The sequence below is a fragment of the Coregonus clupeaformis genome, chromosome 38, assembly GCF_020615455.1.
Source record: "Coregonus clupeaformis isolate EN_2021a chromosome 38, ASM2061545v1, whole genome shotgun sequence".
Classification (NCBI taxonomy): Eukaryota; Metazoa; Chordata; class Actinopteri; order Salmoniformes; family Salmonidae; genus Coregonus; species Coregonus clupeaformis.
Window position 1 is genome coordinate 5,159,800 of NC_059229.1, and position 24,517 is coordinate 5,184,316.

The 24,517-nt window shown below is 40.6% G+C and overlaps 1 protein-coding gene across 3 annotated transcripts; it reads left to right on the forward strand.

Moving 5' to 3' along the window:
• The first annotated feature begins 233 nt into the window (after positions 1 to 233).
• LOC121553901 (GTPase IMAP family member 9-like) lies at positions 234 to 20,420 on the forward strand. 3 transcript variants are annotated; one of them, XM_041867278.2, is made up of 4 exons: positions 234 to 470; positions 6,405 to 6,443; positions 12,529 to 12,567; positions 19,377 to 20,420. In XM_041867278.2, the coding sequence occupies exons 1-4, from the start codon at positions 449 to 451 to the stop codon at positions 20,210 to 20,212; spliced, it is 936 nt and encodes a 311-aa protein (XP_041723212.2). In that variant the 5' UTR covers positions 234 to 448; the 3' UTR covers positions 20,213 to 20,420. The 3 variants fall into 3 exon arrangements, with proteins under 3 accessions (XP_041723212.2, XP_045067591.1, XP_045067592.1); XM_045211656.1 differs by lacking the exon at positions 6,405 to 6,443; XM_045211657.1 differs by lacking the exons at positions 6,405 to 6,443; positions 12,529 to 12,567.
• Positions 20,421 to 24,517: the final 4,097 nt, after the last annotated feature.

Genomic DNA, 24,517 nt, shown 5'->3' on the forward strand with positions numbered 1-24,517 from the left:
AAGATCCTCACATACCATGAACTTACTACTACTTTTTAGTGTATAACAGGCTATGAGTATTTCCTTCAACCTGTCACACTATCAACCGTTTTGTTAGCTAAACAGACTGGTACACACATAGAAATAGAATCAGGTTACACAGGCTACATTGCCACACCTTTTACTGGAAATGCACCTCCTGATGAGAAGGGCTGTGAGTCTAAGGGAAGTCATTATATAAACACCAGCTACAATGTAGAGTGTACTTCAGGCTACACCTTTAGGCTAATCCAGGAAGAGACAAAGCTGTGTTACCATGTTTGCAGAAACCCACTTTTTAAAGACTAGAGAGTGAAGGATTTAGCCTGAATCAACTTCACCTGGACATCTGTGAGGCAGACAAGAGAACAGAAATACCTTTCCTAGGATAAACTTCAGTACACAAACGTTCGGTACACAAAAAACAAGTATGGCAGATGATTATGAGTATAGTGAGTACATATTGTTTTGTATTTATTGTATAATGTGATTTGCAAATTTTTTTTGAAAAGTTTTAATAAGGGTATGTTTGTAAAATCATTCTGGAGTGCCAGAGTGAACTCGGAGTGCACCCTGGGCGTTCGTAAATTCAGAGCGTTGTCAGATTGTCCTTGGCTAAATTCAGAGCATTTCGCTCTCGGAGCGTTGAGAGCGCACACTGGAGACTCTGGCAGAGGAGTAGGGTTGATCCAAACGTTCTGACCTCAAAACAGCAGTCAAGCGCCCAAGCTAACTTGCAGCTACTTCCAGACACAAATGAGAGAACACCTCACTCTGACCATTTTACTCACCCTAGCAGAGCTGGTTAGGCTGTTTTCATGTTATCTAGATCATTGGTGATGGTAACTGTGCTGCTGGCAACAATTACATTTTTTTGCATATTCAACGGGTGTTGCACGTTTGTAAATGCATCAGTTATTCACTCAGACGAGAGTTTCACATTTCCAAAATATTTTTTTTTAGCTAGCTATAGGTGAGTATGGGTTGATTACTTTATGTTTAGATTTTTTTTTTGAATAATTCATGTTTTCAAATAATAATAGTTTTATTTCTATCATACATTATAGCAGGTGTGTCAAACTCAATCAGCCCATGGGCCGTATTGAAAAAACACAACAAATCCGTGGGCCAGACATAGCAAAATGTTTTTTTACAATTGAGATGTTTTATTATAAAAAAATATGGTCCTTTATAATGTCTACTTATGTACATAGAATGCTGTTTATAATATTTTAACATATTTAAACAAAATACAAGATTAATAATATCAAATCCAGTCTTTGCTATTATGCTTGCAGATGTGCTACAGCCCAAATGAAAAAGTATGTAATAATTCCAAATGAAAATTTTTTAGCTAGCTATGGGTTGTTGTAACATTTAAGCTTTAGACGGCATGGATCACAAGTGCGGTTGAATGCAGCATTGCTGTATGGCGCATTCAACAAGTCTTGTAGTTGGGTAGCCAGCCTAGGCTACTGCTCAAATGTTGCTGTAATATGCCTACATGTTTCTCCTTTGTGTGGTGTTTTGTTGCAGATTTTGTTGTTTGGCTATTCATTGTCAAGCTTTAAAAACCGAACCTTGGCATGGACGGTCCGGTAGAAGATTCAGTCAGTGCCATTAGTGATGATATGATACAGCACATTGACTGGCTCATGTGTGGGTGTGTCTGGGGGGAGTGGTTTGTGTGTGGCAATGCACTGGCGTTTGACGTGCAGCACAATGGCAGTTTTTGCTGTGACTTGTAGTGCATTGCATCGCGCATAGTATTGTAGCGGTCCAAAAATGAATTGGCAACCCAAATCATTGAGCGGTCTGGATAAAATTGTGTCATGGGCCGGATTTGGCTTGCTGTCCTTGTGTTTGACACGCGCATAATGGACACGGGCTTCAAATAAATTGGTACCATAATATTTTATCAATTTCCACTACAGGTTCTAATTGTGAATTATACCTTGGTGAAATATCCTCACCCATTGGTCCTGCTTCACCCAGTCACATTCCATCCGAGAATGCCAGCAGGTTAGATAAAAGCTGGACAATAGAATAAAACAAGTGCACTTATCAGTAGAAGATTGACAGCCTGTTTTGAAAGGGGCATTCCACCCATTTCCAACCTCATATTCATTATCTCTCTCTACATGTGAGAAAAGTGTGCATGTCTACGTTCTGCAGTTAAAAAGATAAGAAGAAACGTCCTTAAAAAGTGCAGTGTGATGACGTCATCACATTGCTTTACAAGGAAACAAAACACATTGATTTTCAAAACCTGCAACGAGTTTAACTGGTTACACGTAAATGACTTAGGTTCTCAAGGGAATATACTAGATCTGTTGAAAACGAACATAGGATTCAATAACAAGTGTTTTATTTGATTATTTCCAAACCTATATTTCAAGTTGGTGCAGCCTATTTCTGTCAACATTCAACTTAATTTCTTCCATTGGTTAAACCTAAAGAATAACAAATACAAACAAACATTTCCTGTAAATACAAACCTTTTGTTTTTATCTTGTGGCAAGTATATTTTTCACTTGGGAACTAACTATCCAAATTACTTCAACTGGGTTATGAGCAATTACATCAATTCCATGTGTCCATGACATGTAATAATGACTCCAAACTTTTTTGAACTTTCAAATTTATTGGCCAAAATATTGTAGCCAAATGGTGACTTTGTTAACAATGGACGCCTTAAGGCTTCTAAGTATCACATGAACTTATGCTAGTATCATTACAGATTCCGTGTGGACAGTGTACAATTGAAATGCTGTATGGTAAATACAACATACCAGATTAACTTGAATGACTTTTAGTCAGACAGGTGGTTAAAATAACACATTTAAAGCCACACCACAAATAACCCACACGCTTCTTCTGTTAGGCTGCCACCACTACAATCCCATATGGAAAAGTAATGCAGTGCATTAGGAAAGTATTCAGACCCCTTAACTTTTTCCATGTTTTGTTATGTTACAGCCTTATTCTAAAATGGTTTAAATCATTTTTTTCCTGCATCAATCTACACGCAAAACCCCATCATGACAAAAGCAAAAACAGGTTTTAAAATTGTTTGCAAATTCAATACAAATATAAAACTGAAAGATTACATTTACATCAGTATTCAGACCCTTTACTCAGTACTTTGTTGAAGCTTTGGCAGCGATTACAGCCTTGAGTCTTCTTGGATATGACGCTAGAAGCTTGGCACACCGGTATTTGGGGAGTTTCTTCCATTCCTCTCTGCATATCCTCTAAAGCTCTGTCAGGTTGGATGGGGAGCATCGCTGCACAGCTATTGGCAGGTCTCTCCAGAGATGTTCGATCGGGTTCAAGTCCAGGATTTTGAAAAGTCAAGGGGTCTGAATACTTTCCTAATGCACTGTAGTAGGCCTAGCCTATAGAAAGCTGTAATCGCTGCCAAAGGTGCTTCAACAAAGTACTATTTCAAGGGTCTGAATACTATGTAAATGTAATTTTTCAGTTGTTGTTTTTTAACACATTTGTAAACATTTCTAAAAACCTGTTTTTGCTTTGTCATTATGGGGTATTGTGTGTAGATTGATGAGGGGAAAACCTATTTTAGAATAAGGCTGTAACGTAACAAAATGTGGAAAAAGTCAAGGGGTCTGAATAATTTCCGAATGCACTGTATGGCCTTATATATAAAAGAACGTGATGCAGGCATGAGTGTGCAAGGAAGTATTGAATGTGTCACTGTCTGTGATCTTGATAACTCAAAAATGTTTCTCCACTTGTGCACCTACGTTGTAAACTTTCATTCATAGGCTAGGTTGTAGCAACCTCATGATGGGCTGCTTGCACCCGCCCACCCGACTAGAATCACTACTCTCGACGGGTCTGACCTAGAGTATGTGGACAACTACAAATATCTAGGTGTCTGGTTAGACTGTAAACTCTCCTTCCAGACTCACATTAAGAATCTCCAATCCAAAGTTAAATCTAGAATTGGTTTCCTATTTCGCAACAAAGCCTCCTTCACTCATGCTGCCAAACATGCCCTCGTAAACTGACTATCCTACCGATCCTTGACTTCGGCGATGTCATTTACAAAATAGCCTCCAACACTCTACTCAGCAAATTGGATGTAGTCTATCACAGTGCCATCCGTTTGTCTCCAAAGCCCCATATACTACCCACCACTGTGACCTGTACGCTCTTGTTGGCTGGTCCTCACTACATATTCGTCGCCAAACCCACTGGCTCCAGGCCATCTATAAATCACTGCTAGGCAAATCCCGCCTTATCTTAGCTCATTGGTCACCATAGCAACACCCACCCGTAGTCTGCGCTCCAGCGGGTATATCTCACTGGTCATCCCCAAAGCCAACACCTCCTTTGGCCGCAATTCCTTCCAGTTCTCTGCTGCAAATGACTGGAACAAATTGCAAAAATCTCTCGAAGCTGGAGACTCTTATCTCCTCTCACTAACTTTAAGCATCAGTTGTCAGAGCACCTTACCGATCATTGCACCTGTACACAGCCCATCTGAAATTAGCCCGCCCAACTACCTCATTCCTATATTGTTATTTATTTTGCTCATTTGTACCCCAGTATCTCTATTTGCACATCATCTCTTGCACATCTATCAGTCCAGTGTTAATACTAATTGTAATTATTTTGCACTATAGCCTATTTTATTGCCTTACCTCCATAACTTGCTAAATTTGCACACACTGTATATTATATGTATTTCTGTAGTATTTTTGACTTTGTTTTGTTTTACCCCATATGTAACTCTGTGTTGTTGTTGTTGTTTTTATCTCACTGCTTTGCTTTATCTTGGCCAGGTCGCAGTTGTAAATGAGATCTTGTTCTCAACTGGTTTACCTGGTTAAATAAAGGTTAAATAAATACAAATAAAAATAAATGGGTAACTACGGTAACGTTAAGACGAGGTAGCCAGATTTCAGACAGGACAAACACTGCAATTAGCTATTCTATTTTTTTTGGTAAAATGGCATGTTATAGAATGGTCCAGACACTTCTTTTGTGATTTGGCTTGTCTTTGAGGAACTTATCCCAGCTGAGATTCACTTCCGCATTGCTCATTGTGCAGTATCAGGGCACACAAAAGACATGAACAAAAACTTGAAAAACACCCTAATAAGTCCTTTTAGAAACGGACACGCTCTCAGTATAGTGATGTAGGTATTTAGATTAACAGATATATTCTAAATGTGTATTAATGTTAAGTCACCATCTTTATTGCAAAAATAAATACAAGTACAAACATAGCTTTAAGATACATATTATTTTGACAGAGGTAGTGAACTGTCCATTGATCAGTACAGCAATTGAAAAAACAGGACCATGTTTGAAACACAACTGGTTCTGAGCTTATGTCAATATTACCCAGGTCAGCTAAACGTTACATCCTGTACGGTCTCTACCACACTGTCTCTCATTAGGCACAACCAGCTGAAGAGAATTTTCTCCCTAATTGTCTTCCTCATGCCCTATATGAACTTGTCCATTCCCTTTGTGATTATTCTGAAGTAGGCCATTTTAGGCCAAAACATCAGTCTATTAAACTTGTCTAATAAAACTACACATTTTTAAATGGTGAGTGAGCGTTACGCCTTTTCCTGTCCTGTTCTGGAATTTCCCAAGCTGTTTAAAGGCACAGTCAACTTAGTGTATGTAAACTTCTGACCCACTGGAATTGTGATACAGTGAATTCTAAGTGAAATAATCTGTCTGTAAACAATTGTTGGAAAAATTGTGGTTGAAAAACGAGTGGTTGAAAAACGAAGTTTTAATGACTTCAACCTAAGTGAATGTAAACTTCTGACTTCAACTGTAAAGACGGAATAGGAATGTTTTTCCTAAACAAATGACTGATTTTGGTAACAGAACTTTTCAGTCAGAAATGCTTCAGCAACACGGACAGGATGACAAACACTGTTGGACGAGAGAAAGACAGAGATGCTAGCTGTCATTTATTTAACACAGTGCAGCAAGTCTGAGCCCAGCCAATCAAATCAATTGCAGTCGGACTCCCTGAGTCATTTGTGTGCCTTAATAATGTCATAAAACAGTGTGCTTAAAACATCAGACAAGCTCAGTGCATATAGTTGATTTGATTAAAACACATAGGTTGTGTCTGTATATGGAAACAATACAATAGAGTATCCAATTCTCACAAGTGTAAAGTGTTAAGGTCAACGGCATCATGAACTCTACCAAGTACCAGGTCATGTTAGCCAAAAACCTCGTGCCTCTGCCAGGAGGCTGAAATGAGTGTAAGGGGTGAACAATAGATATTATGTAATGTGATTCACAAAAAAACATTTGGAAAATGTCCATTAAATAAGTAAAACTATACAGGATGTCAATCTGAGCCTTTTTTATGTCTTCTACAGCTAATTTACTTTCAGAGGTCGATGAGGCATCAGGCGTTGGTGAGTATGTCTCGATTCCGTTATAGTGAGAAAGATTTTCTGAGAATTCAAAGGGAAAGCCAACAAATGCACAGAAATCCAGATCATATTTCATTATTCTGTCATAATTAATAAATATGTCGGAGTGTACTATGTAACAAACAGATTATTGTCGGATAAGGTAGTCAAAGCAGACCTCAACTTCATACATGGTCAACGGGAATTAGAAAAAGATGTATACTGAACCAAAATATAAAAGTGTTGGTCCCATGTTTCATGAGCTGAAATATAAGATCCCATACATTTTCCAGACGCATAAAAAATGTATTTCTCTCAAATTATGTGCACAAATTTGTTAACATCCTTGTTAGTGAGCATTTCACCTTTGCCAAGACAATCCATCCACCTGCCAGGTGTGGCATATCAAGAAGCTGATTAAACAGCATGATCATTACACAGGTGCACCTTGTGCTGGGGAACATAAAGGCCACTCTAAAATGTGCAGTTTTGTCACACAATACAACGCCACAGATGTCTTACGTTGAGGGAGTGTGCAATTTGCATGCTGACTGCAGGAATGTCCACCAGAGCTGTTGCCAGATAATTTAATGTTAATTTCTCTACAATAAGCCACCTCCGTTGTTCTAGAGAATTTGGCAGTATGTCCAACCTGCCTCTGAACCACAGACTGGAGTTGTGTGGGAAAGTGGTTTACTGAGGTCAACGTTGTAAACAGAGTGCCCCATGGGATTATGGTATGGGCAGGCACAAGCTATGGACACCGAACACAATTGCATTTTATTGATGGCAATTTGAATGCAGAGATACCTTGACAAGATCCTGAGGCCTATCCCTGTGCCATTCATCCGCTCGCCATCAGCTCATCTCATGTTTCAGCATGATAATGCAAAGCCCCATGATCTGTACACAATTCCTGGAAGCTGAAAATGTCCCAGTTCGTCCATGGCCTGCATACTCACCAGACCTGTCACCCATTGAGCATGTTTGGGATGCTCTGGATCGATGTGTACGACAGCGTGTTCCAGTTCCCGCCAATATCCATCAACTTCGCACAACCATTGAAGAGGAGTTGGACAACATTCCACAGGCCAAAATCAACAGCCTGATCAACTCCATGCGAAGGAGATGTGTGGCGCTGCATGAGGCAAATAGTGGTCACACCAGATACTGACTGGTTCTGATCCACACCCCTACTTTTTTAAAGGTATCTGAGACCAACAGATGCATATCTGTATTCCCCATTCATGCGTGAAATCCATAGATTAGGGCCTAATGAATTTATTTCCAATTGACTGGATTTCATTATATGAACTGTAACTCAGTAAAATCTTTGAAATTGCATGTTGTGTTTATATTTTTGTTCTGTATAAAAATGTGCACTCTTGGGGTCCCTCAAGGATCTACTGTTGTCCAGCTGACTATGACAGGGGCGGGGATTGGTCCTAGTGATGTCAGGCTGAATAGGCAGAGCTGAAAGGAAAAATATAATTTCTGTTCTGTTCGAGTAAGGGTGTTTTCTCATATAGTCCTCTTTAAAAAGATCCGATTTGTATTCACTCTGCCCTTGCCTTTGAATTATTTTTTGCAAGAATTACATTTGATCGGTAACAGAATAAATATCAATAGAATAACTGCAGAATAAATTATGCTGCCCCTTTAAGAGCTAAAATAGGTTTTGTACCCTATATTGTGATTCTCACCAAATATGCCTTCTCACACTAGTCAAAACCCCACAATCATCAAACAGTTTATGAAGCCCCTCTCAGTCTATACTGTACTTACAGGTTATAGAGAAAACAATGCAATTATCACAACACAGGTTGTAAGATCGATTTTTCCTGGTTTGGCTTTCCCAGTGATTTTACTCACGCACCGCTTACTGGTATCAATCCAGCCTTACACCATAACAATGTCAGATCAGCTGGTCTGCTAATTTATTCAGTGTTCTTTTAATTGCAACCCCCTATTATTTTAGTGTAATCTCCCAGAAGTATCATTTTAAGGAAACCAGCATTAACTCAGCAGTACGTGTGAAGTTCAGCTTGTTCATTGCAATAACCTTTAGACCACCAAAATGGCTACAGTTCTTGGAAACATATGTCAGCCTTCCCCTTTAAGAATATGAATTAAAATACATATATTCAAAACAGGTCACGTGTTACCTTGTTGGCCTCCAAGCTGCCACACCAAAGAAACAGCAAATGTCTTTCATCTTACTTTTCTAAATGATCATCCAATCATTCAATAAAACTCAACCTTTACAGGTGACTGCTGGGCAGCTTGGAGTCCAGCAGCTACCTCTCTCTGATCTGTCTTGCCACCAGAGCACACCATATTCTTTTTAAAGGGAGGGGCAGAGGTGTGCTCAGTCACCTTGTTAACCTGCAAACGGGAAGACAAACATAATGGATCACCTATCACATTCAACACAGAATGGCACACAACAAATAGTCAAAAGGCTATGAGTAAAATGGAATATCTACCCTGTTCCCAGGGTCCAGTCACATTTAAGCCTACTAGTAGGTGTATACCCCCAGGCTTGGAGGGAAGTAAAAGTCATTCCGCTACCTAAGAATAGTAAAGCCCTTTACTGGCTCAAATAGTCAATCAATTAGCCTGTTACCAACCCTTAGTAAACTATTGGTAAAAAATGGTGTTCGACCAGATACAATGCTATTTTACAGTAAACAAATTGACAACAATCTTTCAGCATGCTTATAGAGAAGGACATTCAACAAGCATCGCACTTACACAAATGACTGATGATTGGCAGAGAGAAATTGATGATGAAAAGATTGTGGGAGCTGTTTTGATAGACTTCAGTTCGGCTTTTGACATTATCGATCATAGTCTGCTGCTGGAAAAACGTATGTGTTGTGGCTTTACTCCACCTGCTATATTGTGGATACAGAGTTACCTGTCTAACAGAACACAGAGGGTGTTCTTTAATGGAAGCTCTCTCCGACATAATCCAGGTAGAATCAGGAATTCCCCAGGGCAGCTGTCTAGGCTCATTACTTTTTTCAATCTTTACTAATGACATGCCACTGGCTTTGAGTAAAGCCAAAGTGTCTATGTATGCGGATGACTCAACACTATACATGTCAGCTACTACAGCACGACTGAAATGACTGCAACACTTAACAAAGAGTAGCAGTTAGTTTCCAGAGTGGTTAGTCTAAATATTTCTACAACTAAAAGCATTGTATTTGGGACAAATCATTCACTAAACCGTAAACCTCAACTAAATCTTGAAATAAATCATGTGGAGATTGAGCAAGTTGAGGTGACTAAACTGCTTGGAGTAACCCTGGATTGCAAACTGTCATGGTCAAAATATATTGATACAACAGTAGCTAAGATGGGGAGAAGTCTGTCCATAATAAAGCACTATCAACAAGGCCAGTCCTACAGGCTCTAGTTTTATCGCACCTGGACTACTGTTCAGTCGTGTGGTCAGGTGCCACAAAGAGGATTTAGGAAAATTGCAATTGGCTCAAAACAGGGCAGCACGGCTGGCCCTTGGATGTACACAGAGAGCAAACATTAATAATATGCATGTCAATCTCTCCTGGCTCAAATTGGAGGAGAGATTGACTTCATCACTACTCTGTATTTGTGAGAGGTATTGACATGTTGAAAGCACCGAGCTGTCTGTTTAAACGACTAGCACACAGCTCAGACACCCATGCATACGCCACAAGACATGCCACCAGAGGTCTCGTCACAATCCACAAATCCAGAACAGACTATGGGAGGCGCACAGTACTACATAGAGCCATGACTACATGGATCTCTATTCCACATCAGGTAACAAGCAGTAGAATCAGATTTTAAAAAACAGATAAAAATACACCTTATGGAACAGCGGGGACTGTGAAGCAACACAAACATAGGCACAGACACATGCATACACACACATGATAACATACACACTATACACACACGTACACATGGATTTTGTGTTGTAGATATGTGGTAGTGGAGTAGGGGCCTGAGGGCACACACTTAGTGTGCTGTGAAATCTGTTGTGAATGTATTGTAATGTTATTTTAAATGTATAACTGCCTTAATTTAGCTGGACCCCAGGAAGAGTAGCTGCTGCCTTACTTGATGCCTTACGTGATGTGGAATAGAGTTCCATGTAGTCATGGTTCTGTGTTGTACTGTGAGTTTCACGGAGACTGTCCTGGACTTGGGGACTGTGAAGAGACCTCTGGTTGCATGTCTTGTGTGGTATGTATGTATGGGCCAGTAGAGATTGACATGCATGTCATTGATGTTAGCTCTCTGTGTACATTTAAGGACCATACCTGTTTCTTTCTTCTGGGCCAACTGTAATTAGCTTATGTCACTATGAATCTAATTTAATGAATTTAGTAAGTGTCATAACCCTGTGGCACTCACTTCTGGCATCATGAAGTGCTTTGAGAGGCTAGTTAAGGTTCATATCACCTCCAGCTTACCTGACACCCTAGACCCACTTCAATTTGCATACCGCCCCAAAAGATCCACAGACGATGCAATCGCCATCACACTGCACACTGCCGTAACCCTTCTGGACAAGAGGAATACCTATGTAAGAATGCTGTTCATTGACTATAGCTCAGCATTCAACACCATAGTACCCTCCAAGCTCATTATTAAACTCGGGCCCTGGGTCTGAACCCGCCCTGTGCAACTGGGTCATGGACTTCCTGATCGGCAGCCCTCAGGTGGTGAAGGTAGGAAACAACACTTCCACTACGCTGATCTTAAACACAGGGGGCCCCACAAGGGTGTATGCTCAGCCTCCTCCTGTACTCCCTGTTCACCCATGACTACGTGGCCAAGCACGCCTTCAACTCAATCATCAAGTTTGCAGATGACACAACAGTAGTAGGCCTGATTACCAACAATGACGAGACAGCCTACAGGGAGGAGGTGAGGACCCTGGCGGAGTGGTGCCAGAAAAATAACCTCTACCTCAACATCAACAAAACGAAGGAGCTGATCGTGGACTTCAGGAGACAGCAGAGGGACCATGTCCCCTATCGACGGGACCGCAGTGGAGAAGGTAAAAAGCTTCAAGGTCCTCGGCGTACACACCACTGACAATCTGAAATGGTCCATCCACACAGAACACAGTGTGTTGAAGAAGGCACAACAGGAGGCTGAATAAATTTGGCTTGGCCCTTAAGACCCTTACAAACTTTTACAGATGGACAAATGAGAGCATCCTGTCGGGCTGACTCCGACATGCTCGTCCTTGTCACGTCTACTCCCGCTCCCCCTCTCCAGTGCTCGACGTCACCGGTCTACTAACCACTGAGCCTGACAACCATCATTACACACCTGGACTTCATCACCACCTTGATTACCTTCACTTTATTTAGCCCTCAGTAGCCTCAGTCATCAGGCAGTATTGGTTTGTTTTCACGTTCAGTACGCTACTTCTGTTTTGTTCATCTGCCTTGATTATTAAGCTCTCCTTCTGCACCTGCTTCCTGGCTCACTGCGTATACGTCATATATTTATATATTTCTTAATTTCATTATTTTACTTTTAGATTTGTGTGTATTGATATTGGTAACAGAACTTTTAAGTCAGAAATGCTTCAGCAACACGGACAGGATGACAAACACTGTTGGACGAGAGAAAGACAGAGATGCTAGCTGTCATTTATTTAACACAGTGCAGCAAGTCTGAGCTCAGCCAATAAATCAATTGCAGTCGGACTCCCTCGAGTCATTTGTGTGCCTTAATAATGTCATAAAACAGTGTGCTTAAAACATCAGACAAGCTCAGTGCATATAGTTGATTTGATTAAAACACATAGGTTGTGTCTGTATATGGAAACAATACAATAGAGTATCCAATTCTCACAAGTGTAAAGTGTTAAGGTCAACGGCATCATGAACTCTACCAAGTACCAGGTCATGTTAGCCAAAAACCTGGTTGCCTCTGCCAGGAGGCTGAAATGAGTGTAAGGGGTGAACAATAGATATTATGTAATGTGATTCACAAAAAAACATTTGGAAAATGTCCATTAAATAAGTAAAACTATACAGGATGTCAATCTGAGCCTTTTTTATGTCTTCTACAGCTCATTTACTTTCAGAGGTCGATGAGGCATCAGGCGTTGGTGAGTATGTCTCGATTCCGTTATAGTGAGAAAGATTTTCTGAGAATTCAATGGGAAAGCCTACAAATGCACAGAAATCCAGATCATATTTCATTATTCTGTCATAATTAATAAACATGTCGGAGTATACTATGTAACAAACAGATTATTGTCGGACAATTTTGTTAACATCCTTGTTAGTGAGTTTTTCACCTTTGCCAAGACAATCCTCCTACCTGACAGGTGTAGCATATCAAGAAGCTGATTAAACAGCGTGATTATTACACAGGTACACCTTGTGCTGGGGGCCATAAAAGGCCACTCTAAAATGTGCAGTTTTGTCACACAATACAATGCCACAGATGTCTTAAGTTGAGGGAGTGTGCAATTGGCATGCTGACTGCAGGAATGTCCACCAGAGCTGTTGCCAGATAATTTAATGTTAATTTCTCAACAATAAGCCGCCTCCGTAGTTCTAGAGAATTTGGCAGTATGTCCTACTGGCCTCTGAACCACAGACCACATGAATGGAGTTATGTGGGCAAGTTGTTTGCTGATGTCAAAACATGTTGCACGTGCATGTTCGTTAGAGTGTGAGCTTTTCATAGATTGCTTTTAATAGTTTGTAATTCAAACCATTCTGACTCTATTTTGTGAACCTCTTTGCATTTACATTGCTATGTTTAGTAAGGTACCAATATCTTTTTCCAACATGCACTCTGCCCAGCAACAGGCCGTAGCCAGGACAACAGTTTTGTCATTAGAGTGCAGGATTAAACACTTTGCTCTGGTTTCAGTAGATTGAGAGGAACCGATTCTTTCCCTTCAGACTGGCAGGAAACCATAGGTCTCTCCTTTCAGCTCTTGGCTGTGCACCCAGACATCATGTACATACTTCCCTAAAACTAGGTTCTTATGCTACACACATAGAACAGTTAGAAACAGGCCCATACCCATGCACACACAATCTCATATGATCTAGTTATATCAACAATCTCAGAAATAATGCCTAAGCAACCAGGCTTAAAGAAAGAGCTTCTAGTTACACAAGCATTGTCACGATCGTTACATGAACCGGACCAAGGCGCAGCGTGATAAGCGTACATTCTTTTAATGAGTACACACACGAACAAAACAATAAACGATACGTGAAGTCCTAGGGTTAACCACACACCTTACGGATCAAGATCCCACAATACAAAAGTGCCAACAGGCTGCCTAAGTATGGTGCCCAATCAGAGACAAAGAGAATCAGCTGCCTCTGATTGGGAACCACCCTGGCCAACATAGAAATACAACGATCTAGAACAGAAACCTAGAAAACTATAACATAGAACCTACACACCGTGGCTCAACATTAAAGAGTCCCCAAAGCCAGGGCGTGACAAGCATGATAAAGGTTTAACAGAAATTTCCTTCACAAATGTCAGTTATGTAGTTATTACCCCAGCATGTTCGTTTTTCCAGTGGATATTTCAGACGGGATTAGTTTTACCAAACTGCCCCTGTAATTTTTTTTTTTTCCTCATTCAAAATTGACCGTTATGACGGAAGCCTGGAGGATCTTCTAGGCGTGAAAATATTTCAAATGTCTAGGGATAGCATAATATTGGCCTAATGGCCTTCAGTTCGAGAAAGTCCAAATAATCATGCATATCAATAAGAACCATGAAGTGTAACCTATGCAGACATTTAATTAACTGACACATTTGGCAATTTATCAATTAATTGGCACAATATTGTCCACTTCATCTTTTAAAAGAGAAGTATGGCACTAGAAAAGTTCATATGTGACAAAACAGATAATTCATCTGTATGCTGCCTGCATAGCACTTTGTTTTAAGCATAAATCTGTTCCCATGTTCCCATGTTCTTACCTAAACTGGTAGCAGCACCTGTAATATCTCTGTAATATCCCTCAAAACACAGGGATGACAATTCACACGGGATAAGTATTATCAGAGGACCTGGGAAACAGTAGGTTTTTAGGGCTGGGATAATAACCTTCCTGCCAAGTAATAAGTATTGACATAACAATTATTTTGGGCCCGTACAAACACACATTGAACAAGAGATTCCTCACGTGGAACAACAGATAGTCCCCAAAATAAATCAAAAGGAAGTTTGTTCTGAAGTGTCGGTCCTATATCTGAGAGATATCAGAAAGATCAGGATCTTTGTTATTTTCTATACATGTATTTAACCCCTTATTTTTTACACTAAGTCTCCATATATACGTTACTTCCATTCATTTTTCCAACTGGTACTGGGGGACGTTCAGATGAGTCTTGTGAGGCCTGTGGGTGTTCTAGAGCAAACTGACATGTACTTGTTCGTGAGAGTCTCACCTTTTCACAAAGGGGTCATATTAGTGTGTAGCCCAAACTGTTTGGACGCTATAGACAGAAGTTGGCAGATCGGCTGTACCGACATTAGATGAGTCCCAAGACGCTTATGTGGGTCGTAGAGCAAAACAGAGAACACCATCATGTTTGTGAGAGTCTCATCTTTCCATAGAGGCCAAACTGTTCGGACGCTACGGACAATATTGTGAGAAGACCGATTTTCGGTCAGTCTCATGTTTTGTCACACACCATTTATTTTCTCGTACTCGCATTCATTTTGCTGTCACATGTGTTGCGGTGTTCCGAGTTTGTTATAACCAATTTATTGATGCGATTATGATAGGCTATTTTCAGGCCCCAGTTGATTATATGATGCATACATGTGTCACGTAAAGAGGGGAATAGGGAATGTTTTTCCTAAACAAATGACTGATTTTGGGAACAGAACTTTTCAGTCAGAAATGCTTCCAGCAACACGGACAGGATGACAAACACTTTTGGACAAGAGAAAGACAGAGATGCTAGCTGTCATTTCTTTAACACAGTGCAGCAAGTCTGAGCCCAGCCAATCAAATCAATTGCAGTCGGACTCCCTCGAGTCATTTGTGTGCCTTAATAACGTCATAAAACAGTGTGCTTAAAACATCAGACAAGCTCAGTGCATATAGTTGATTTGATTAAAACACATAGGTTTTGTCTGTATATGGAAAAAATACAATAGAGTATCCAATTCTCACAAGTGTAAAGTGTTAAGGTCAACGGCATCATGAACTCTACCAAGTACCAGGTCATGTTAGCCAAAAACCTGGTTGCCTCTGCCAGAAGGCTGAAATGAGTGTAAGGGGTGAACAATAGATATTATGTAATGTGATTCACAAAAAAACATTTGGAAAATGTCCATTAAATAAGTAAAACTATACAGGATGTCAATCTGAGCCTTTTTTATGTCTTCTACAGATCATATTTCATTATTCTGTCATAATTAATAAACATGTCGGAGTATACTATGTAACAAACAGATTATTGTCGGACAATTTTGTTAACATCCTTGTTAGTGAGTTTTTCACCTTTGCCAAGACAATCCTCCTACCTGACAGGTGTAGCATATCAAGAAGCTGATTAAACAGCGTGATTATTACACAGGTACACCTTGTGCTGGGGGCCATAATAGGCCACTCTAAAATGTGCAGTTTTGTCACACAATACAATGCCACAGATGTCTTAAGTTGAGGGAGTGTGCAATTGGCATGCTGACTGCAGGAATGTCCACCAGAGCTGTTGCCAGATAATTTAATGTTAATTTCTCAACAATAAGCCGCCTCCGTAGTTCTAGAGAATTTGGCAGTATGTCCTACTGGCCTCTGAACCACAGACCACATGAATGGAGTTATGTGGGCAAGTTGTTTGCTGATGTCAAAACATGTTGCATGCGTGCATGTTCGATTAGAGTGTGAGCTTTCATAGATAGCTTTTAATAGTTTGTAATTCAAACCATTCTGACTCTATTTTGTGAACCTCTTTGCATTCACATTGCTATGTTTAGTAAGGTACCAATATATTTTTCCAACATGCACTCTGGGTTTTTACAAAAGTGCAGGACAAGCCATTCAATCAGAATGTGTTATCGGACAGCTAGATATACCTACTTACATTTTGGAAGCTAATAGATTGAATTTAGTTAAAATATGATAAATAATAATTGTAGTCAGAAGATATTATTAACATGTACATTTGATCGGTAACAGAATAAATGTGGTCCTCTGTAGCTCAGCTGGTAGAGCACGGCACTTGTAACGCCAAGGTAGTTGGTTCGATCCCAGAGAAAAAAAATATGTATGCCCACATGACTGTAAGTCGCTTTGGATAAAAGCGTCTGCTAAATGGCTTATTATTATATTATATCAATAGAATAACTGCAGAATAAATAATGCTGCCCCTTTAAGAGCTAAAATAGGTTTTGTACCCTATATTGTGATTCTCACCAAATATATTGTCTTCTCACACTAGTCAAACCCCACAATCAATAAACAGTTTATGAAGCCCTCTCAGCCTATAGATCACATATCGCAAACAAATAATCTGAATTTAAAACTCAAGACATTTTGGAATTTTTTTGCGTCCTTGACAATCGCTAATCAATATCCAAAAACAGAACACATTTCTGTCCACGAACCTGCTCATCATCATCTTCTCTCTTTTGTGGCACCAATGTGAGGGGTTACCGCAGGGGAAACAGTGTTGCAGTAGTCTAGTGTGAGGGGTTACCGCAGGTGGAACAGTGTTGCAGTAGTCTAGTGTGAGGGGTTACCGCAGGGGAAACAGTGTTGCAGTAGTCTAGTGTGAGGGGGTTACCGCAGGGGAAACAGTGTTGCAGTAGTCTAGTGTGAGGGGTTACCGCAGGGGAAACAGTGTTGCAGTAGTCTAGTGTGAGGGGTTACCGCAGGGGAAACAGTGTTGCAGTAGTCTAGTGTGAGGGGTTACCGCAGGGGAAACAGTGTTGCAGTAGTCTAGTGTGAGGGGTTACCGCAGGGGAAACAGTGTTGCAGTAGTCTAGTGTGAGGGGTTACCGCAGGGAAACAGTGTTGCAGTAGTCTAGTGTGAGGGGTTACCGCAGGGGAAACAGTGTTGCAGTAGTCTAGTGTGAGGGGTTACCGCAGGGGAAACAGTGTTGCAGTAGTCTAGTGTGAGGGGTTACCGCAGGGGAAACAGTGTTGCAGTAGTCTAGTGTGAGGGGGTTACCGCAGGGGGAAACAGTGTTGCAGTAGTCTAGTGTGAGGGGTTACCGCAGGGGAAACAGTGTTGCAGTAGTCTAGTGTGAGGGGTTACCGCAGGGGAAACAGTGTTTGCAGTAGTCTAGTGTGAGGGGTTACCGCAGGGGAAACAGTGTTGCAGTAGTCTAGTGTGAGGGGTTACCGCAGGGAAACAGTGTTGCAGTAGTCTAGTGTGAGGGGTTACCGCAGGGTAAACATTGTTGCAGTAGTCTAGTGTGTGGTGCGGGAATAATGACAAGCGAACCTGGGGGAGCTTTGGGTTCACACGGGTTCACTCTATTGAGGGTCTGAGTTCCTTTGAAGTGTATAAAATGTACAAAAAATGTATCGAACTGCAATGAGTTCACAAACATTGGCTGAAAGGCACTATGTGTAAGCACCCTAAGACTATGCCACCATACAGCAATATTAAAATGTACATGTGTGTAGAGCGTGTGTGCTAGCATGTGTCTGAGTATGCGTGTGTCCGCGTTGTTCCGTAAGGTGTGGTTTTATCTGTTTTTTAAATCTGATTTTACTGCTTGACTGAGTTACTTGATGTGGAATAGAGTTCCATGTAGTCATGGTTCTGTGTTGTACTGTGAGTTTCACGGAGACTGTCCTGGACTTGGGGACTGTGAAGAGACCTCTGGTTGCATGTCTTGTGTGGTATGTATGGGTGTCTGAGCTGTGCGCTAGTCGTTTTGAACAGACAGCTCAGTACCTTTAACATGTCAATACAAAGACCAGTTGTGATTCAATCAATCTCTCCTCTACTTTGAGCCAAGAGAGATTGACATGCATGTCATCGATGTTAGCTCTCGTGTACATTTAAGGACCATACCTGTTTCTTTCTTCTGGGCCAACTGTAATTTGCTTATGTCACTCTGAATCTAATTTAATGAATTTAGTAAGTGACATCGTCCCGCAGCACTCGCTTCTGGCTTCATGAAGTGCTTTGAGAGGCTAGTTAAGGATCATATCACCTCCAGCTTACCTGACACCCTAGACCCACTTCAATTTGCATACCGCTCCAATAGATCCACAGACGATGCAATCAGCCATCACACTGCACACTGCCCTATCCCATCTGGACAAGAGGAATACCTTTGTAAGAATGCTGTTAATTTACTATAGCTCAGCATTCAACATCATTAAGCTCGGGCCCTGGGTCTGAACCCCGCCCTGTGCAACTAGATCCTTGACTTCTGACGAACCACTCCAGGGGGTGAAGGTAGGAAACAACATCTCCACTACGCTGATCCTCAACACTGGGGCCCCACAAGGGTGTGTGCTCAGCCCTCCTGTACTCCCTGTTCACCCATGACTGCGTGGCCATGCATGCCTTCAACTCAATCACCAAGTAGCCTCAGTCATCAAGCATTATTAGTTTGTTTTCATGTTCAGTACACTACTTCTGTTTTGTTCAACTGCCTTGATGATTATTAAACTCTCTTTCTGCACCTGCTTCCTGACTCACTGCGTATACGTCATATTTTATATATTTCTTAATTCCATTATTTTACTTTTAGATTTGTGTGTATGGTTGTGAATTGTTAGATACTACTGCACTGTTGGAGCTAGGAACACAAGCATTTCACTGCACCAGCAATAACATCTGCTAAATGTGACCAATAATATTTTATTTTATTTGACATTATTAGCAACTGATAATGATGTGACTTTGAATCTAATTTAATGAATTTAGTAACTGATACATTTTGTTTTTTCACAGGTTTAGTGCATCCAGCTGATCTGAGGATAGTTATGGTGGGGAAGACTGGAGCAGGGAAGAGTTCAACAGGAAACACCATCCTGGGGAAAAAGGGGTTCCATTCTAAGTCAAGTCCAAAGCCAGTGACTGGACACTGTGAGAAACAAAGTGTAGTGGCATATGGGAAGAAGATTGACGTCATCGACACTCCTGGGGTCTATGACATATTATTGACAGAAACAGTTTTGATTGAGAAAATATGGAAACAGTTTTTGGGAACAGATAAAGTAGAAATAGAGAGATGCATCGAGATGTCAGTCCCAGGACCCCATGTGTTCCTGCTGGTGATCAGGCTGGATAAATACACAGAGGAGGAAAGGAAAGTAGTGAAGTACATCCAGGACAACTTTGGAAAAAAGGCCTCAAACTACACTATAGTATTGTTCACTGGTGTAGATCAGCTGGAGGGACCAGTAGAGGAGTTTCTGAACGACAGTCCGGCGCTTCAGACACTGGTCAGAGTCTGTGGAGGCAGATATCATGCCTTTAACAACAAAGAGCTTGGAGACCGTACTCAGGTCAGAGAGCTGATGAGGAAGATAGAGGAGATGGTGAAGTTCAATGGAGGAAAACACTACACCAATCAGATGTATGAGAAGGCTCAGACAGAGATCAGGAACAGTCAGTTGATAGAGTTGGGTAAACAAGGAGCTATAGCAGTTGGATCCATTGCAGCAGTAGGAGTAGGTCTTATTAAAGCCCCAACACAAGTTGGGAAAGTGATAGTAGCAGTAGCAGGAGCAGCTATAGGAGGAGGGATAACACAGCTTGTAACCAAGAGGGAAAACAACAATTAACTACAGGGTTAGTGTCTGTAAATAAGCCCTGAAGGACCAAAATGATTATCGATTTACGTTTGATTTATTCTTTATCTGATATGGTTTGACCTTTACCCTCATTTGGTTATGTCACTGCATACTGCATTTAACCACCAAATGACTAAATCATTCATTAAAGTTATTAAGTTAATTATTGTAAGAGTTTTACTTCACATAAAGGAAGGGGTGAGACAGTACATCTGTACAGCATGGCTTTCATACCTGATCATGTGTTATAATGTAAAAGTAGTTTAACGTGCTGCTCGCTAATCCCATTTATTTACTGTCTTTTGTTATGTACTTTTAACATGCTGTTAAGTAGCGATGGGCACTGATATGGAACATCTATATCGATATCAGTTTAATATTCTCTAACCTACCCAAGCAGTTTTATTACAATGTGAAGCCCGTTGATGACCATCAGCAGGCAGTTAAGTATGAGAAGGTATTGTTCCTGTAGGAACAGTGATGTATGGTCTTTTACATACAGTAAGGTTAACAGCAAGGATAAGGCCTTGCTCATATTGATATCATATTGAATTATAATAATAATATAATAAATTATAGATATTGGTGCCCACCATTACTGTCTTTCAATACATAATAATTCTTTTATTTTTACTTTGTAATACTTTTAGATTATTTACAAAATAGAGATATTGATTCATTGAAACTGTCCTTGATGTTGACCTGTATTTGATGATAAAACATTCCCATGTTAAATGGGAAATCTGCAGTTGTTACATCCATTTTAAGACTTTTTAATTATATGTACCAATTGATTCTTGAAGAATATAACTTACAAATGTCTCATGAGCTTAGTTCAACTGTCATACCCCATCAAAGAACCCAAATTATAAGCTTGTTTTAGTCCAATGTTTGTAAACAAATTAAATGTAAACAAACATTATATAGCCCTTAAAACATCAAAAGTATAATTTTGATATCATGGATGGTCAGTCCTTGTATCCATAGCTCTGTCTATGTATTTGAAAGTGGTTACATTTCTCCCAGCCCCATCCCTCAGGTTTTTACCGAAACACACTTTATTGTTTCAATTGCTGATTGCCGCTTTAAGCTACATCGATAATTAAACTTTTTTTGGTTTCATACTTGTGCTGCATATGATGTTTCATGATTTGCTAAGTCAATGTTGGTGTATAAATTACTCAGATTTCAACAATATCTAATAAAGTGAAATGTAAAAAATTAAATTAAATTGGGTTTAAAGTACATTTATCTGAAGCCATCCCTTTACCCCCTAATGTCGATGTCTGCGCACTTACGGAAATCTAATTAGCATCAAAATCTGTCAGTTTAAACTAAAGATACACTATATATACAAAATTATGTGGACACCCCTTAAACTTAGTGGATTCGAGCTATTTCAGCCACACCCGTTAATGACAGGTATATAAAATTGAGCACACAGCCATGCAATCTCCATAGACAAACATTGACTGTTGAATGGCCTTACTGAAGAGCTCAGTGACTTTCAACGTGGCACCGTCATAGAATGCCACCTTTCCAACAAGTCATTTTCACAAATTTCTGCCCTGCTAGAGCTGCCACAGTCAACTGTAGTTATGTTATTTTGAAGTGGAAACGTTAGGAGCAACAACAGCTCAGCAGCAAATTGGTAGGCCACACAAGCTCACAGAACAGGACTGCCAAGTGCTGAGCGTGTAACACGAAAAAAATTGTCTGTCCTCAGTTGCAACAATTACTACCAAGTTCCATACTGCCTCTGGAAGAAACGTCAGCAGAATAATTGTTTGTCGGGAGCTTCATGAAATGGGTTTCCATGGCAGAGCAGCCGCACACAAGCCTAAGATCACCATACGCAATGCCAAAGCGTCGGCTGGAAAGCTTGCCACCATTGGACTCCAGAGCAAAGGAAACGCGTTCTCTGGATTGATGAATCACACTTCTCCATCTGGCCGTCGACGGACAAAACTGGGTTTGTCGGATGCCAGGACAACGCTACCTGCCCCCAATGCATTGTGCCAACTGTAAAGTTAGGTGTAGGAGGAATCTTGGTCTGGGACTGTTTTTCATGGTTCGGCTAGGGCCCCTTAGTTCCAGTGAAGGGAAATCTTAACACTACAGCATACAATGACATTCTAGACGATTCTGTGCTTCCAACTTTGTGGCAACAGTTTGGGAAGGCCCTCTCCTGTTTCAGCATGACAATGCCCCTGTGCACAAAGTGAAGTCCATACAGAAATGGTTTGTCGAGATCGGGTGTGGAAGAACTTGACTGGCCTGCACAGAGCCCTGACCTCAACCCCATCTAACACCTTTGGGATGAATTGGGAGCGCCGACTGCGAGCCAGGCCTAATCAGTGCCCGACTCACACTAATGCTCTTGTGGCTGAATGGAAGCAAGTCCCTGCAGCAATGTTCCAACATCTATGTGAAATTCTTCCCAGAAGAGTGGAGGCTGTTATAGCAGCAAAGGTGGACCAACTCCATATTAATGCCCATCATTTTGGAATGAGTTGATCGACGAGCAGGTGTCCACATACTTTTGGTCATGTAGTGTATCTTTTTTTTCTGCATTAGATGTGTCTCAATCCACTGCATCCGTTTATGTCACACTTCCGCATCTGTTGTTAAAGGTTACAGAGCTAGAGCGGTGTTTGACAGACCATGAGACATCCCAAAAATCGGTCTTCTCACAACATTGTCCGGAAGCGTCCGAACGGTTTGGCTTCTATGAAAAGATGAGACTCTCACAAACATGATGGTGTTCTCCGTTTTGCTCTACGACCCCCATAAGCGTCTTGGGACTCATCTGAAGTCGGTACAGCCGATCTGCCAACTTCTGTCTATAGCGTCCAAACAGTTTGGGCTACACACTAATATGACCCCTCTGTGAAAAGGTGAGACTCTCACGAACAAGTACATGTCAGTTTGCTCTAGGACACCCACAGGCCTCACAAGACTCGTCTGAACGCCCCCAGTACCAGTTGGAAAAAATGAATGGAAGTAATGTATATATGGAGACTTTGTGTGAAAAATAAGGGGTTAAATAAATGTAAAGAAAAGAACAAAGATCCTGATCTTTCTTATATCTCTCAGAAATAGGACCGACACTTCAGAACAAACTTCCTTTTGATTTATTTTGGGGACTATCTGTTGTTCCATGTAGTGAATCTGTTGGTCAATGTGTTTGTACGGGCCCAAAATAACTGTATCAAATAATGTTTTTATATATTTTTTTTATACTTCAAGGGGTCTTAAAATCAAATAGCTAAATGTATGCCCCCCCACCCGGGCTTAAGTCCTATTCGGACAGGATCAGTTTTTCTGGGGGAGCTCAGGTAATGTAATTATGAGCACAAGCAGAAATCACCACATCCTAATTTTATTCTCGTGTATTGAATCTGCCATGTCAATACTTATTACTTGGAAGGAAGGTTATTATCCCAGCCCTAAAAACCTACTATTTTTCTGCAAACTCCCAGGTCCTCTGATAATACTTATCCCGTGTGAATCGTCATCCCTGTGTTTTGAGGGATATAACAGAGATATTACAGGTGCTGCTACCAGTTTAGGTAAGAACATGGGAACATGGGAACAGATTTATGCTTAAAACAAAGTGCTATGCAGGTAGCATACAGATGAATGTTCTGTTTTGTCACATATCAACCTTTCTAGTGCAATACTTCTCTTTTAAAAGATGAAGTGGACAATATTGTACCAATGAATTGATAAATTGCCAAATGTGTCAGTTAATTAAATGTCTGCATAGGTTACACTTCATGGTTCTTATTGATATGCATGATTATTTGGACTTTCTCTGAACTGAAGGCCATTAAGCCAATATTATGCTATCCCTAGACATTTGAAATATCTTCACGCCTAGAAGATCCTCCAGGCTTCCGTCATAACGGTACATTTTTAATGAGGAAAAAAAAGAATTACAGGGGTTGCCTATATAAGGGTTATGTACTCCTTGTGTCATTCGAGCTCTCTGGCGTACACCTAAGAACTGCATGTCCGACCAGCTCCATTATTGCAATAATTAATTTATAAATAAAGTATAATTGTTTGTAGAAATAACAAAGTCTCCCTTATTGGGTAGAATTTCACGACCCATTCCATTGTAATACTAGTCTTTAGCCCTATTCGGACTGGACTAGTGTTACTGTGGAATGTTGGATATGTAATTATTACCCCAGCATGTGCGTTTTCCAGGAAACGATCCGCACAAGAATAGTTTTTCCAAACTGCCCCCTGTAATCACTTCTTTCGTTCAATTGACTTTAGTGACGGAAA

Coding starts and splice junctions, on each gene's coding strand:
- LOC121553901 (XM_041867278.2), top strand. CDS start 449: ATGGCAGATGATTATGAGTATA. Junction 471..6,404: donor GGCAGATGATTATGAGTATA/GTGAGTACATAT, acceptor TGTCTTCTACAG/CTAATTTACTTTCAGAGGTC. Junction 6,444..12,528: donor CGATGAGGCATCAGGCGTTG/GTGAGTATGTCT, acceptor TGTCTTCTACAG/CTCATTTACTTTCAGAGGTC.